Source organism: Callionymus lyra, chromosome 2 (genome assembly GCF_982586985.1).
Source record: "Callionymus lyra chromosome 2, fCalLyr1.hap1.1, whole genome shotgun sequence".
Lineage (NCBI taxonomy): Eukaryota > Metazoa > Chordata > Actinopteri > Syngnathiformes > Callionymidae > Callionymus > Callionymus lyra.
This window is the reverse complement of record NC_141819.1, coordinates 42,835,148-42,852,944: the sequence shown is the minus strand read 5'-3', so window position 1 is coordinate 42,852,944 and position 17,797 is coordinate 42,835,148. Positions and strand designations below refer to the sequence as shown.

At 37.2% G+C, this 17,797-nt stretch overlaps 1 protein-coding gene across 3 annotated transcripts in view; it reads left to right on the top strand.

Annotated features, from left to right (window-relative positions):
• The window catches only part of lrp8 (low density lipoprotein receptor-related protein 8, apolipoprotein e receptor), a 142,091-nt gene that overhangs the window by 65,013 nt on the left and 59,281 nt on the right, over positions 1-17,797 (top strand). For all 3 annotated transcript variants that reach the window (XM_087785373.1, XM_087785372.1, XM_087785371.1), the window contains exon 3: positions 11,571-11,693. In XM_087785373.1, the coding sequence (XP_087641499.1) occupies positions 11,571-11,693 (123 nt within the window). The remainder of the gene's footprint in view (positions 1-11,570; positions 11,694-17,797) is intronic.

Below are 17,797 nucleotides of genomic sequence, written 5' to 3'. Positions count from 1 at the left end.
AAAATAAATCATTACAGATTATTCAGTCAGGAGCTCTTGAATGATCCAGCTACTGAAAGTTCTGGACTGGTTCTGTTTGTGCTGATTTACTAGGCTTTGTGTGGGAGCCACAAAGAGGGCAGGCCAAGTGAAGCATCATATCGTCCTCTACATCCCCTCCCCCAGCCTTTATTGCCCCACCGGGACATTTGCTCAGCGTATGTGTCAGAAGGTTTATACTGCTTTGTTCGGTGTATGCTGGATATCCTTGATGAATCAGAGCACAACATTCTTCATCTGCCCTTGTATTTCTCACAATCCATTGAAGTTTTTCATTCTGCTGCTTCAGTTGATTTTCTAAAATTAAATAATGAAAATGGATTTTAAATACTTCTCAAGGCGTGTTCTTTAGACTTATATTTTGTTAACAGGAAACAAAAACTCGATCTGTTTACTGTTAACACAGTTTGGTAATGCTAAACAAAATTTATATCCAGACAAACAACATGTTTCCAGTGGTCAGGGCTTAAGTACATTTTCTGATGTAAATTTTAAAAAGAGAGTTTGAAAAAGCACGTCAACAACTCTTCCTCCATTTTCCCTTCCCTGTTTAAGATGCTTTTGTGTTGTGTGGTCAGCATTAATGACATACTCAAGCACATCCAAAGAATGATATCATAAAAGAGGTTTACGTATTGTTTAGGTATTTTTTGCTGAGGAAACTTTGGATGGTAGTGGGACCATTTATTTTACTGTGGCAAACAACTAACAGCTACTGCAGAAACATCATCAATTTACTTCTGTGTGTTTTTGGACTGGAGGAGGAAGTCTGAAAGTGTCTTGACTCACAAAGGACACACGTTCACTTCAAAGCTGCTTCAAGCAGGATTCAGCATCATCTCACTTTTAGCAAATTTACTAATTTAATGAAGGTTGTAAAGCATTTTGAGATATGTTGTCTTTGCTCAGTAAGAATTTAAAAATGTTCAAGTCTCTCAGAAAAGGATGAGCCTTGTCGTTTGTCAACCCAGGCTCTCTAGAGAGCTGCGATCATGTGCACACAGTCGCGTTCCTTCTCCTATGATGTCATCATTGAAACCAGACGATGTCATCATGCTAATCATGCTAGCTGGTGGCGGCCAGAGATCTAATGTCTGGTGCAAAGATGAGTCTCAGGTGATTGGACAGGCAGGCGGGGTAGGAAGTGTGTGTGGTGGTATCAATGTCTGAGTGTTTAATAAATCAATGCAGGTCAAGTCTGAGTGCCCCCCAGATGGCCCTGTTGTTAGGGGGCTGTGTGTGTGCACGCTGGAGATTGCAGTGGAGCAGCAGGGGTTTGACTGTGCATATGTCACTTTTAATAAAGGGCGACCAGGCAGAAGGATATGACCTCATGGAGGCTTCAGACGAATACCACCACACACTTGTATTAACACACGTACACTTGGATTCATCTTCCTGCTGCGTCCGACACTGGTCAAAGAAGTTAATTTGCCAGCGATGACCTGCTTCTCTCACCAGTGAAATCAGTGTGCAGAATTATATTTATGTGTGATTCTAGGAGATATTTTACATGGTGATTTTGTGTTCTATGATTTATTATTTTGTGAAATTACAATGTTTAGATTAACTTTTTATTTAAAACAAATTAGAAAACATAATTACTATTCACTAAAATGCTAAAATTTCTTGACAGTTATTTACCTTTCCTGTCCAAAGTGAGTCTTTGTGGTACTTCTTCTGTTTTGCCAGATTCAACATGATTTACTTATTATAAAATGTATTTTAAAGAATTATTTTTTTAACTTTGCATGTTTATATGAGTCAATAATAGAACAAAACATATATACATTATCGTATAAATATGACATAAAAAACAATAGCAATATCTGTTGTCATGTAATTAATAATCTATCTTTATAAATAACTATTAATTGATAAATAATGTATTTTTCTAAATACAAAAACTTAAAAGGTTTTTCTAATGAACACATTCTTACTTTTAAACAATTTAAGCAAAAGATTCTAGAAAAATAAGTCCTATGGCAGAAGAAGAGTGTGTCTGACACAAATCTTGCTATTTCTTATTTATCATCACAATATCGCCTCTCTGTCGCCACCATAGTTTTGTTTGTTTCTCTTCTCTTCTAAGCTGCTTTGCCCACTTGTAATACCCGGCTTATGTGTACAGCGAGTGGAGGACCCGCGATGTGACAGGATTTATAAAGTCATGCGAGGATGCTGTTGTTTCAGACGACTGTGACCAACACAGAGTCTGTGTTTTAATAAGCTTTAAGTTGGCAGAGAAAAAGGAAAGTGACCTTTAAAGCTGCGGTTAATGGGTTTGTCCAAAGTCGGGGTAAAATATGTGTATTGCATTTCACAGCACTTTAGGCTGTCGGAAATTCCAAATAAAGGTCCTGAATTTAAAATATCTACAAACAGAAGTTAAAGATATACAGTTAGCATGATCCAGTTGGAGTAAACATCAAAACCTTTCACAGACTTGACCCAGAGCTCAACAATCCTTTGGGGAAAAATGAGGTAAAAAAATTCAGACAATAAGAAAAAGGAAACAAGAGTGAGACCACACAGCATAATGTCACCAGTAGCAGCAGCCTGAACATAATTCGCAAGTCGTACATAACAAACAGTTAGGTAAAAAGTTAAGACAAAATGTCTGGCATTAGAACAGTGCCCTGAGGTTCCCCAGTATAACTGTTTGTGATGAATAAGTGTCATTCCACCCTTAACACTATTTAAGTGTACCCTTTAGCTCACCTATGGATGTAAAGGCACATATTAAAAAGAAATAATGAATAATAAGTAATAGTGAATGTTAGGTAGAAAACAGAAAGGGATGTGGAATATATTCATTTAAAATGTATGTATTCTACGTCACAGTTATGGAACAGCAGAGTATTAAAAAGTTGTCAGTGGAACTCATCGTTATTCTTCCCTTCTCATAGAGTTAATCCTCATCAAAGCCAAAGAGACTGTGAAAAGCTTAGATGGGGAGAAAAAAAAAGCCGCCTTATTTCTAATAATGAGTAAACAGACGCAGACGTTGAGAGGAAAAGCAGATACACGGGCGAAAGATTAACCTCTCAATTGCTCGGACGTGAGCCTGAGCCTCTTTCTTTGATGTTTGAAAATTCAAACGGGAAGACAGAAACTGTTTTATTCTCAACATTTTTCTGTTGTGAGAAAAGACTCCAGACAGTAACTAGCTTGCCATGACCCTTGTTAGCGTGACACTCAAAAAAGTGCCAAAAAAAGGCATAAAAAATATAAATATTTGTTGGGACATCAATAGTCACTTGACTATTTCACTAAGCAAAGGGGAAGTTTGGAAAAATCTAAATTACGTTGAAGGTACTAGACGGCACTAAATTGTCTGTTGTTAAATCTTCCCAGCCAGTCATTAACTTCTCTTGATTTATGTCCAATCACGAAACTTGACGTGATCATCAGAGGTGGACCCTAAGAACATCAACTACTTACTCAATATTGGATTATCATTAGTAGATTTAAACAAGTTCCAAGTGTCCATATTCCTGGTGTACTCCATAATAATCTTTATGCCGACTTTACATGAAGGCAGTTCTTTAGAAAAACAAACCACCGTGGTTAAAAGGAACATTTGACCTGTTTAAAAAAGTATTTCAATGTGTTGTCAGTCTCTAAAACGTATATTTCTGAACATCAATATAAACGGTGTGTTTAGAAGATCGACGTTTCTGGGTGAATGGGATTCTCAAAACCATCCAATATCTGATTTAAACATTAAGTAAGTGAGGCATTAATGTGAAGTTTCATTTTGTAAAAAACTGTGATGAAAACTAAGCTGATATGAAAAAAAGGAGAAAAAAAACGATGGCTATGTTTGGGAAACATAAACATGTCTTCATCACTGAGTACTTTAATCTCTAGACACAGGTTTTCCTTCAGGGATTATCAGGTGTTGTTGGATCCCAGCCCACACTGACATTTCTCCTCAACAGTTCTAGTCTCCTCATAATTGAACTTAGTTCAACCTTTCATTTAAGCTGACCTTTTCATATTCTTAATATAAATCCTTCTCCCACACTTCACCTGACGACCAAATGATAAGAGAAGATTAAAAGGCCACGTCCGTCTTCTGTCGGACTTCTTACTATTCCACACCACCATCCCCGCCCCCCCGGCAGGATTATCAGGAGTCAACTCTGGTGTTTAATCTCCTGACCAGACCTGTCTTAGTTCCTCTGTGCTCCTCTCTGCTCTGAACCTTCTCCACTCCATCACCACTGAGGTCCTTCTGCTCGCTGATGAACGGCCTCGTTCCTCGCGCTGACGTCCTCGGCTCTTTAGCCGATCACAACAATACACAGGACCATCCATTTCCTCTACACCCCTCCTCTACTCCTCTGCCTTGCTCAATCTTTTGACCATTTTTTTGTCCATTTGTGAGCTGCACCTGTGGAACTCTTTCATTGCCGCCTCGGCTCAAGGTGACTGGACCGAGGAAACTCTCTGTGTTTAAACCTCTGGTGATTTAATGTTGCACTTTGGCTCACGTCAACTCTGAGACCTTAGTTGTTAAAGATAATCAACGTTTCGCAGGCTAACGCTAAGAGATGCTTATTAAAGGTGACACTCTGTTTTCATTTCCCTTTCATGTAATAGAGCGAGGAAATTGAAGGACTCGCTGGAACGACCTTCACCTGTTTGTCAGGTCGGATTGTTTTAAATGGTGTCATCATAAAGGTGCAGCGCCGGAGGTTCCTCGGGTGGTGTGCCTCGTTCATATGAGGGTCAGATAAACCTGATACCATGTGACATGTTCTCAGCTCCATGAGTCACTTTAATGAGCATTGTCTTTCTTTAAAAGCTGGACCTGGCGTGACCTCAGGTGTGATATGCATGTATGTGCTTGCATTAATGAAATTGGTTCACTTAATGAACATAATGACCTGAGAGGGAGGTAGCTTTTATGCTAATGATAGAATATAAGGGATTTTTTGTGGCATCCCTCAAGGATCCATGATCGACCCAAAGCTTTTTACTTCACTCATTTATTATGGTTATTTTTTTAGAAGAACATCTCTGTCTGATCTAAAGTAATCTCATCATATTGAATATTTTGCTTTAGATTTATGAAGCTGTGTCCCGAATCCACTGGTGGCACTCACGCAATGCTTCATGAAGCTTCATCAGCCCATAACTATTTCAAATTGATTGATTGATTTAATTTTATTTTTTCCACGGATGAATGGAAAACAATAGCCTCAAAACTATAATCGAAGTTACAAATAGGTTTCATTTGATGCCTAGTGATGAACAAGCAGATAAATAGATATGAAAAATAAATAAAAGTAATAGTCAGTAGTATCAGTAGCACTTGCATATATTATAAGTAAGTAAGTGACCAAAGAGGAAACCAATGTGTTTAACTAACACAAGGTTTATTGAAAAGGTTAAGGAGTAAGTTTATACATTTATTTTAATGTAAAATAAAAATAAAACCTTTTTTATTTTACCTTGATTGTGGGTCAGGAATTTGTAAAAAAAAATTGTTGCACATAAATAAAACATGAAATATATATAATGTTATAAATGTAAATAAAAACATGTTATACATCTTTTTCTTGAAATTGTTAAAATAAAAGTAAGTCTTAAGGAATTTATTAAGCTAATATGGACACTATTGGAAAATATGAGGTAAAAACTAATTATGTATTGATTTAATTAAGTCATAGTTAAGTAAATATATTGTAATCAAAATGGAATAATTAATAAAGCAATCTGATGTTGGAAAAATAATCACTTAGAAACTCAAAACATATTTATAGTTTTTTATGTTAAGTTTAAGTCTCAAATCATTGAAAAAGGAAAAATAAAAAAGTTATGATAAGATGCTAGAACCTATGCTATTGTGTATGTGTTGAATGTGACTATAGATTAAAAACAACTTGCATTTTCAGAGAGAATTTAAGACGGTGAGTGTGTTTTTATACAACTGTTGAAGGTTTTTAGTGGGCTATACGCAACAGAAGGTATAATTACGCTGCAGGTTGCCGGTGTATAAGAGATGTCATCACTCTCTCTTTGAAAACCAACCTCTTTGAATTCAGAGGAAATGTGTTAAAACGAGTGTGTGTAGTTGTGTTGTTGTGTCTCTCCCTCTGCTACAGTCATCATAGAGCCGGTTACATCTCCTCCATATGGATGACATCCAAACTCGGGGGCTCCGGCTGCATTAGGATGTAAATGTAGGCACTTGTTTGTGTGTGAGCTCACTGAATGTATGCTTCCCTTTGTGATGATGTACAGAGATAATATTTGATTTTTCAGAGATCTGTATTTTAAGCTCATTCATCACAAAGTAACTTTAACATTCTCTGAGATTTATGCTTTTCTCCTCATGTAATCCTGGAAGTGCAAGTCAAGCTATTGTCGTAACACAGATAAAATAATCCAGTCGGAGGTTAATTAATAGTGAAATATTCTCCCAGCTATTATTTCATTTCACCTGCTGGCGGTGATTTGTCCTGCAGTGTGGAGGACGAGAAGAAGTAGTGTGTGCATTGATATGATGCAACCTTGAGCAGATGGATAAAAGAGAGGGAGAGAAATGTGTGTTTTCGGAGATCAGAATCAGCCCAGTGATAAACCTGCTGTTGTGTTACTGCCGACGGTGCTGTCACACAAGGCAGGTGAAAAACATGAGTGGACCAGAGAAAAATGGGATTTTTGGCATCTTGCCCGAGAGGGATTTTTTCGGACCTTAGAGACAAACACTATTACCGCAGACCCCGACCTTGACTGCCGCCTCTACCACTTTCTATTTCAGTTTGACTCTGACTTTACTCCAATCCCCATTTTTTTTCTTTTCCTTTCTAGGCTCTCCTGCATGCGTACCAACAGTACTTTGCTGGCTGAAATCAAACTGCTAGCTTACATCTGCTATTTAACATTGAAGCTATGTTGTTACAACAGAAACATAGAACTGAATTAAGCAACAACTTAAAGAGTTGTTCATGAATATTTACCCCTGAAATTGGCAACCAATAATATATTATTTCGAGGTGTAATGTGTGCATTTGCAACAAAAATAAATTAAATATTTATAATGATTGTATATCAGCCCAGTCGTGGAAACGCAACTACAATGCTTTTTTGTACAATAGTGTGAGCTAGTAATGGGCTGATGAATCTATATAGCGGTGATTCACAACCTGTGGGCCGTGGTCCCCTGGTGGTCCGCGAAGGTATTGCAATTGGGCCTCAAAATCGTTTCCAAAATGGTATCATTTTTTTGTGGGAGGGTGGATTTAATTATATATATTAAAAAAATACACATAATAATGTTTAAAATGTTAAAACTCGTTAACTTTAAAAGGATATTATTATTATTATTGTTTTTCCTTCAAGTATTATACATGTGACAAGGAAATGAGAACGCATTATAATGCCTTCGTATTTATAGGGTTGGAGATGGGCTTTTTGAGACTTGAAAGTGGGTTTGAAAAGTTTGGGGACCATTGTTGTATAGCGCTAAGTAGGTGGTCAGTTTGAAAATTGTGTGAAGTTTACTTACAACAGCTGATGAAAACAAAGAAAAATAGTGCAGTGGCCGCCATCTAGTGGACTCTGAAAATAATGACACTGCTTCAGGAAACTTCATCAGACTTTCACTAGTCTGAATCCCTCTTTTACATCAAAAGACAAGTATTTAAGTTGCACATGAGTCACATTAATCTGACAAGTCCAGAAAAATGTGTTATTTCAAGATTCTGAAACACAAAAATGACACCAACAGTAATCCTTGTATGTGGTGAAGACAGAATACTGTTTAAGTTGGGATTTCGAGATTTTACAAGAAGATGTTTCGTATTCCCATAGTACAAATGTTCTAGTTGCAAGTACTTATAAAAAAGGACATTTTCTGGATTTTTCAGGTTAAGCCAGCTCATCATTAAGTCCAATAAGGAAAACGTATGACATAAATGTGTCCACTGAGAATGTCTATCAGCAGATGGTCTGATGCTTTTTGCAGTTAATGTTTGAGAGTAAAACAGGACTCAAAGACTGCCAAATTTTAGACAATTTATCAAATGCACTTATCAGTCTTCAGTGACATCATGCCTATAATGACGTGCTCTTCTCTGGGTTGACAAGGTGGGACAAATAGAATGGCTGTGTAATAAGTTAGAAGCAGTGTGTTTTGGGGATATCTGGATATGAAAATCTGTAATGTTTGATTTCAGTTGCACAGAGGGAGGTAAACATTAGGAAGTAGCTGAGTTACCTGGAAGCTACTATGCGGTCAGGAGAATAGTTTTACAGAATGTGGCATGATGTCCCTCTGCATCCTGTTTATGAAGAAACTGCTGACAATACGTAATAAGTTTTTATGGTTAAAAGCTGATTTAGCTGGTTAAAATAATAAGTATTGAATGTTTTCATCTCGGGAGATGGGTTCCACCAGCAGGAGGCTCTGGGGTGGACCCAGGACATGCGGGGCCTGTGGCCACCCTGTTAATCGCGCAGTATTCTTTGCTGATGAAGTGAATTTGCATGCCGTTAGTTATCCTTATAAAATGAATAGTGACATTCATATGAAGAGGTTTAATCCGCACAGCTGAGAGGTTGTCAGTTTCTTCAGCGTTTACATCACAGCAACGGCTCCCACGTGCACCGTCAGTCATCCCGCAGCCTTTTACGACACTCTATAAGACACCCAAGGCTGGGCTCGTAAACAAGAGGCTAATAAGAGGACTGGCTTGTTGTGTGCCTGTTAAAGTAAAATGTACTGCTGTGACTTCAACAATCCTTTTACATTTACATGCCTTTAACTAATACTTGTATAACTATAGATGACAATGCTAACACAAAGAAGAATGGGCAATGTACAGCAGGTTACTGAAAGGAAAATGTACCTCGAGTACAAGGTTTACATGATATTTGCAGTTTGTTGGTGTCAGTTTGTTAGTTGCCAAAGTTTTTTCTCTCTTTTAATCATCGTCCTGAAACTTGGTACTCACATGTGGTCCATCATTAGCAAAGACTAAGACGCAGTTAGTTAGTTTTAAAGTTTTCCAACAATTGGCAGACATTTTTTTTTCTTTAATGTATTTGACTAGCAGTGCCAAGGAATATGACAGTACTCCCTCGATTCCCTCAATGAATCTTTAAATCTGTTATCTGGGTAACCTCATGAATAAAACCATCTATTTTCACACATTTCAACTATTTCTTAATTCCTTCGAGCAATGGAAATTGTCTGCTCAATTTCCTCTCAGTGTGCCTTGAAAGAAAGTTGGAACAGTGAAAGTGTGCATAACTCTTTTTTGGGTGCTGAATTGAAAGAATATTTTTCTCATTATTATTTTCACCGTGTTATATTATACGTTTCTGATACATCTCAGCCAACATGTTTTTTTCTGGCAAGATGTATATATATTATTTTTCTTTTTCTTTTTTCTCTGATAATTTTTCCTAATGGTTCCAATGGAAAAATGCTGTTTATTTTACATATAGTTTTTATATCCACTCCTTTTTTTTTGTACCTTTCTTTCTGTTGTTTCTTTTTGTATTTTTCTAAACCATACATTCATTTATGAACAAAGTCCAACATTTACAAATGAAATTGAAAGACACATGCCAAATTCCTTAAAATTACTTTGGAATATGTCACTTAACAGTAACTCTATTAGCTGTCTACACTAAAAAAAATGCAAAATACAATGTGTCATAACTTTATCTGAGCTATTGAAGGATACTAAGTGACGTTTTACTTGAAAATGTCACACAGGCTGTAAATGAACCTCTGAAAGTGGTCGCTGTTAAAAGTGATTCACAGATAATTGGACATCAGTGAGTCGTGCGTTCGGCTAGCTTGCTGCTAAAGTGGAGCAGTTATGCTGTCTAACACGGTTGAAGAGAAATTGAATAGTTGCGGTCACAGTCCATCTACCTCTTTTGGGAGAATATTTCTCTGGCCGGAACACTGCACACACACACACTCTCTTCGTGCTATTTATCAGCTCCTCCCTCTTATATTCCATCACGGCGAGGCAGGGCCTTTCTAACACGCCGGGCGAGTGCTTTCTCTTGTTCGCTGGATCTCGCTGTCAAGGTAGGAGATTCTTTAACCTCTACCTGTGACAGACTCAAGTACTCCCTCCTCTCCGCTTGTAGGAAATGGCTGCTTAAAATCTTAAGAGACCGTAAGAAACACACACACAGTCAGTTTTGTCACAGCTTTCAGACGCAGCTGCACAACAAACCTCCCTCAACTTTCAAAAATGCCAACTTAAGATGACAAAAAAAAAACCTTCTCGGATGAAGGACTCATGTTAATAACATTTATTTAACTAAATAACTGCTATGGTAACTACCACTGTTGTGCTAATGTTTGAGATAAAAAAAATGAACCAAATAAATAGATGGAATAATTGACAGTAACAGTCATATCACAGGTTATTATTGATTCACTTTGACATTTAACAGACACTTTACTTGCACTGGTGATACTTTGAATGTCAAAAACAAATGCATTTGTGTAACAGCCTTTAGAAATACTCCATTATTTAGTAAAAGGTACATCTCACAGTTTTATTGTGAAAGAGCCTTAATGTGATGACGAACAAAAAAAAAAAGTTTTAATGACTTCAGTTTATATACATTTTTAAAGAGTAAATACTAACAATAGTTCTGGAAAAAGAACAATCAAATACGGCATAAATCTCATTAGAACAAATGAAAATAATTGAGATAAATACAAAATACTTTGTTGGTACTTCTTTTTAACGTTTTATAGTTTTCTGATACCTACGGTATTTGACCCGTGGGCTGAACTTTGCTCAGGTGTGTTCCAGAAAAATTTATTTCTTCAATCAAAAAATCCTTAATCTCAAAAAGACTAAAAGTAATAGCTCAGTGATATAAAGTTATCCATGAATGTCAAAATGTTTTATTCAGCAGGTTTGTTTCCTCGTTTATTTGACAAAAGAACCTTCATGTTTAAATCCTGGTTTTCTTTCTTAATGTCTACTCCAATGATCTATATTTCCATTAGAGTGCTCTACCTAAATAGCTGGGATAGTAGCAACCTCGTAAAAAACAATGTGACTCATGGTACTCAGTGGGAATTTTTTTTCTTGTGCATGATATGTTCCAGTTGGACATCATCTCTGTCCCCAGTTTCTATTGAAGCATGTTTTTACTGCAAAGTCACTCAAACAATCTTTTTATTTGTTGTGAGGCTGATTTTAGTCATAAATCCGTCCAAGTGACTTAGTGAAATATTAACAGCCCATAAAAGACCCAAATAGTGTGATGAGATATGATCATGAGATAATGATTGTAGCTGAATGAAGAACGAGTCAGCCAGCGATTGCTCGTGCTTGATGGTTTCTTTATACAGAAAACTGGGATGCTGGCCAACGTCTGACTGAACAGATGAGTTGAACACTTGTTTTCCTGCCATTTGTCTTCCCTGTCGCACTTCCTTTACTTCAGTTGGCACCAAAGTGTTTGTAAAGTTGCTGTCGAGCTTAACTGTGCTTTAAATAACAGGCTGCGTCTCTCTCTCTCTCTCACAGCAAAGAAAACCTGCGCGACCACAGACTTCGCCTGCAACAACGGACAGTGTGTTCCTGCTAGGTGGCGCTGCGATGGAGAGCCGGAATGTGCCGACGGCTCTGATGAGGCCGACGCCATCTGCAGTAAGTACACAAACTCCTGCATGTGTACAAACCATGTAAGAAACTAACGTAAAGGTCACATACTCTAACAGATGGTGAACACTCAGACACACACTTTCTTTTGCCCTCAAGTGTTCATCATGTCTGTTCTGGTCCGTGCAGGTGTAGTTCGATATGTCTTACAAAGACCTGTTTGAGTATTTGGTTCACAATCAATTTTGTGATTTACGAGTATTTTTAGTCATTAAAGCCCAATTGTAAAACTGAAATAAACTAGAAATGCAAACTTTAGAGGGATAAATGATTTATTTTCCTTACATTTATTTTTAGAACCACAGAAATAGTAGACATATAAGTTCTCTAAGACTATATTTATACACAGTATACATTTAAAAAAAAAAATAATTAAAAAAGGCGTAAAACGACAACAGTAACTAGGAGAATACATTTTTATTTTTGAGAATTAAAAAGGTTCAAATGGCACATTTCTGCTAAAAGTGATGATTCTAGTTTTTTTTTTTCTTTAAATCTAAAAGTTGAACTTCTCTCTGAACTTTTGAGGCAAATTACACTGGAATCCAAAAATGAATCTGGAAGGTTTAAGATGTGTTTCAGTCTCAGACTCACATCTCTAACTTCACACCATCTTTTAGCAATATTACCAAAATGAGTTTTGAAAGCTCGGATCAAAGAAGCCTTTGATGCTTCTCAAAGTGTGATTGGGCCTTACAGCCGTGTGTGTGTGTGTGTGTGTGTGTGTGTGTGTGTGTGTGTGTGTGCGTGCGTGCGTGCGTGCGTGCGTGCGTGCGTGCGTGCGTGCGTGCGTGCGTGCGTGCGTGCGTGCGTGCGTGCGTGCGTGCGTGCGTGCGTGCGTGCGTGCGTGCGTGCGTGCGTGCGTGCGTGCGTGCGTGCGTGCGTGCGTGCGTGTGTGTGCAATGTGTGCAATGTGTCGATACTTGTGTTAGCCTATCTCTCAGAGTGAATCTCTAAGTCATTTCATCCGATTAAAAGATTGAAGTCTCTTTAGGTTTAATTAAGGTAAGCAGATAATTGGAACATGTTTATATTTAATTAACAAAATATTCTTGTGTTTCCTCAATCAATTGATTTCATTTTTGTTTATTTAATAATGTGTATTTGTAATCTAAAGTTTATTTAAGTAAGTTGGCATCAATGTTTCTTGACTTGTGACATTATTTCAATTTTTCAACACTTGTGTCAAGAGGTTTGGAGAACTTGTGTAAGATGCTTTGTCCTAAAAATACAAATATAGTTAAATAGTTATATGAGTTAGAAATAAATCGATAATTCATGACAATGTTAGTGTAACTTGAATAACCACACATTCCACTATAAGACAACAGAACACAAATAACTACATGTGTTACAAGAGTTTACTCTGATTATCGACTGAATAAAACATTTGGGTTGATCAGAACAGTTTAATAGTTTAGTCCAGTCATCAACCCAATGCCAAAATAGATGTTTTAATTGACAGCAGGTTGATCCAATTAAATCTTTCAAAGTGCAGATTCAGTGGGCGGACATCATGATAAAGAAAGTAAGTAGGCTTTATTAGCATCCCATTGGTTTATTTTTCAACCAGCAGAATTAGCTGGACTTTCACAAACATTGTTTTCCAGGACCACATAGTATAATAAAGTTGTAAAGGTACTTATATTGACATTATGTTTTTTGTAATCGTCCTTTACTGTCTGTTTTGAAGTGTGGTTGTTCAAGATCACTTTGTACATTCCTGTGATCTTGTTTTAAAACATTCATAGCTATCTAAACTTCCCTGTGTCAAATCTTTCAATCTGTCCTCCTCTCGCCGACCTCTGGTCTGGTGCCAGCATCGTCTTTGACTGGATTGATTTCCCCGTGAGAGAATCGATGGGCTGAGCCTCGAGGCCTTGCCTGACTGCTGATTAAGTACCAGACGAGACACGTGCTGCACGTCTGTAATTACACATCTGAATGAAGTCTGCTGGGATTGAGAAGCTTCTAGTTGCTTTCAACAACAAGACTTGTGAGGAAATGTCATCAAGAACCGACGAGGCACAACAGCAACGATGATCACGATAACTATTTTGATATATCTATTGCAATATCGCTGTATCTTCATCGACCAAAATGAGACTAGACAAGAAAACTTCAATGGAATTGACACAAATTATATTTTTAAGACTAGTCTAAGATGATCATGATAACACGAGTGTTCACTGTTAGTCAAACTAGACTGGACACGAAGGGTACGAACACTAGAATAAATCATTAAAATCAGGAAACACGACTGCCAAGCTTTCCAGGATGTCTTTTTCTGAAATGTAAATGAAAGACCTTGAATACTCAAAAAAGAACACGTTCCGAAACCTCACTTGGACCGGCGATTGGAGACGATGGCGTCACATGTCAAGCTGACACGCGATGTTTGTACTTTCCATCTGTCAGGGACACTCGGGCGATGAGAAGGACTCACTTCAATACTTTGAAGAGTTCCCTGGAAGAGCGGCATTCTGCCCGGCGAACGTACTAATGCATTGTAATGAAGCCTGGACGAATCTGCACACCTACTCAGATCACGGCTGATTTAAAGGATCAGAATTACGTGTGCTGACTTCTGAGTGTTGAGGAGATGAAAAAGCTTTTATGAAAATTTCATCTCAACACAAGTTGGCAACTGTCATCGGCCTCACCTTTTCCCATCTTTCCAGGACAACGGGATGGCAGCACGGCGGGAGCTTGTTCGGGTTAATTATTTTCAAATTTGAGGAAGAAGCGTCCGGTGAGCTCTGTTGTCGGACGGCTTCAATTTCATGCTTGAGACGGCCGCAGACGTGATTTCCCAGGTGGCCTCGCTCTCATTCTCCTGCCGGTTCTGTGCATCTGTCACTTGACCTTGCAACATTTTAATAGTGTAGAGGAAGACATCATCATAGATGCCTATGAGTGAGTGATAGAAACATACTAATGAAGTAAAGACGTTTAAGTTTATATAGAAACATTTCATGCCCACAATTGTTATATTTATCATCACTTAGAGATGTAGTCATAGTTTGAACATTGGTGCAACTAATCATTATTCATTCATTCTTTCATTTTCTGCCATTAGTTTTCTTATGAGGGTCGCTGGAGCCTTGGATAGTTTCTTATGGTGAGAGTCAGAGGACACCCTGGACAGCACGCTAGTCTGTTGAAGGGCACACAAACATACAACCATTCACACACACACACTCATACCTACAGACAATTCCCCCAACTTCCCAATCTACATCTGTATGTTTGTGTCTGTTGTATTGTGGGAGGAAACCAGAGTGAACTTACACAACACGAGGAGAACATGAAAACTCCTCACAGAGCGGTCACAGGCACTGTTTCAATAATACTTTTACAATGTACATGTTTTCCTTAGTTATCGTCTATAAATTAAAATGATAATACTGTCTGTTGGCATGTTTTTCTTTGTTCTTTTTTCTTGTTATTTACTTAACTTGTTATTCTTTTGAAAATATCACCAAAAATGCACCTATGTATCTAAAACCATTGATAATAAAGCCTTTTTTTTACTGGTTTAAATTTCCTCAAGACTTGATTAATCAGATATTTTCCACCTTCCAAATTAAACTTTAAGTTGTATTCCATCTGCATTTTATTGTACTTATGTTTAACTTTCACACTTATTTTCCACCCTATTTCTGGCATCTTAGGGTTCAATATAAGATGATGTATCATCTACCATTATGAGAGCAGTTACCATCTCAATGTTAATAGTATACACTAAAACTTAAATCACTTGCTTGGATAAGGCTTCATAGACTGCACTTCCTGTTTATCCAAACTTTCCAAAGAAAATTAGGAGAGATCCAAATCAAATACCACAGCCACCCCAACTGAGACCTCTGGAGAAAACTCAGTTTGGCTGCTAGTACCCGTGAACTTGTTCTTGTTTTCACTAGGTATTAATCATTTATTTTGTTATTGATGGAGAGGACTCATGTTTTCGAAATTTGAAGAGGAGAGACAGTAGTTTAGGAAGATTTAAGGTGGAGGACTTGCTGTGGTAACCTCTGATGAGAGACTCTATAAAAGGAAGATATGGAGTCGGAGGAACAGTAAAGGTCAGCTGTCTTTAAGAAACCCTAGAATTATGGTCCGTCATGCTTGACGTTCTGCTTATCTTGCTGTATCCTGTGACGTCTCATTTACCACAAAAGACTTTAACCTGATTGATCCGGTAATATGTGTAAGTGCATTGATTTCTGCACGAGGACACGGGCGACTCCCTGGAAACGAAGTTACGTGAGTGAAAAATGTCAATAATTTAAAGGCAAACTTGATTTTGAGAGGACGTTTGTTCTGGCATTGTGCTGTAATAAAGTTGCACTGTTGGATCTTCAACTAAGACGGAAAGCTTTCTGCTTGACACAGAGGGAGAGAATATGTTTGGATGGTTGTGCGAATTTGCTTACTCTGCCATCAAAGTGAGAAAACGGCATGATGTTCTCCACATTCCTTTCTTCCGCTCAATTAGTGGCCTCTGACCTGTGTGGGTAACAATTGATCCGCGGTCAATATGTTGTTTTTCTTCTACTCGCCATGTAGTGGAGATTAAAAGGTTAAGACTTGTGGAACTTTCTGGTTGTGTTTGCCAGAAGCTGACGAAGGATTTCTCACGCATGTTAGTGCTTCTCTTCAAGCTTTCAAATCTGCCAACTGAGAGCTCCATCTTCATATGCATCTAATAATTGTAGGACATACACATACAAGAGCAGGGTTTCCTGCAGTTTTTTATAACTAAGGTCTCATCCTTGACTACATTAAAAAAACAATAAATAATGTGTAAAGAAATTAACTTCACAATGTCGACAGATATTGAGCTCATTGGAAATATTATCAAAACTAGTTCAGCTCTACTATATTATGATAACAAGCTAAATATTATCGATAAAATCGTAGAAATATTCTCTTGAAAGTAGCACGAAAAATGCAAAGAGTTAATAGTTTGCTAAATGAGAACCAGCGAACATACTTAAATAGAATGTTTCCCAAAAGTGTTGCGTTCTTCAAAGCGCCACCTACTGTTATTACTTTCGGCTAACTATGAAGGATGGTTAAAATCGTTCCTTCAAGGTTGTAGACCAGTACCAACCACAGCTTTGGAAGACATAGATCGTCATAATATTTATTTTGTATTATGTCAACCCTGGGGGCAGGAGCAGAGTGAAAGTATAATAGTATTTTATTCTTTGTTAATCTTTGTATCCTTTACTTTAAGTTATTTTCTTTTGATCTATTTTCCTTAGACGTGCACTTAGTTCTTTTGTTTGCTCTTTGTACTTCTGATTGTTCTGATTTTGATGAAACCTGCTGTGAACTGGAACCTAATTTCCCGAAGGAGATCTCACGATGGATTAATAAATGATATCTATCTAACACTAGGGGTTTCCTTCACTATTATATTATTTGCTTTACTTTGTTATTGAAATATAAGTAAGTAAGTAAGTAAGTAATATTTATTTATATAGCGCTTTTCTAGACCAGGGTCACAAAGCGCTTAAACAATCAAAACAATACTCAAAAAAGTACATACTTTAAAGATCAAGATAATACTGAGAACAACACAGGAGTTCCAGAAAATCAAGGAAAAGCCTGAACAAATAGAAACGTCTTAAGATGTTTCTTAAAGGAGTCAGTACTGCTACACAGCCATTTTATGTGCAGTCTTCACAAATATTTATTAATTATTTACAATATTATTTTTTATAATATTAAGATATAATTATATATCATAATTCTTTATATATTTGATTCTATTTGTTCTATCATCCATCTTCAAATCTTATATATTTCTAGTAGTAGTACTTTATTTCTTGCTTTTATTTTACATATTCGATCTATTTTAATGTATTTCTGTTCAACATTGTCTCCTGATATTTTCTAACATCTTTGGGTTCAATTATTTTGAGTTAGTACGAGTACTTTATCTAATAGGAGTGAAAAATACAAATTTAACCATAATTGCTAATCAAAAAACAACATTTTTTTAATATTAATAATTGGTCGTCTTGTGAAATCCATGCACCAAAGACCAGCCTAGCTCTTGTGCCGGCTTTGGTTATTTGTGG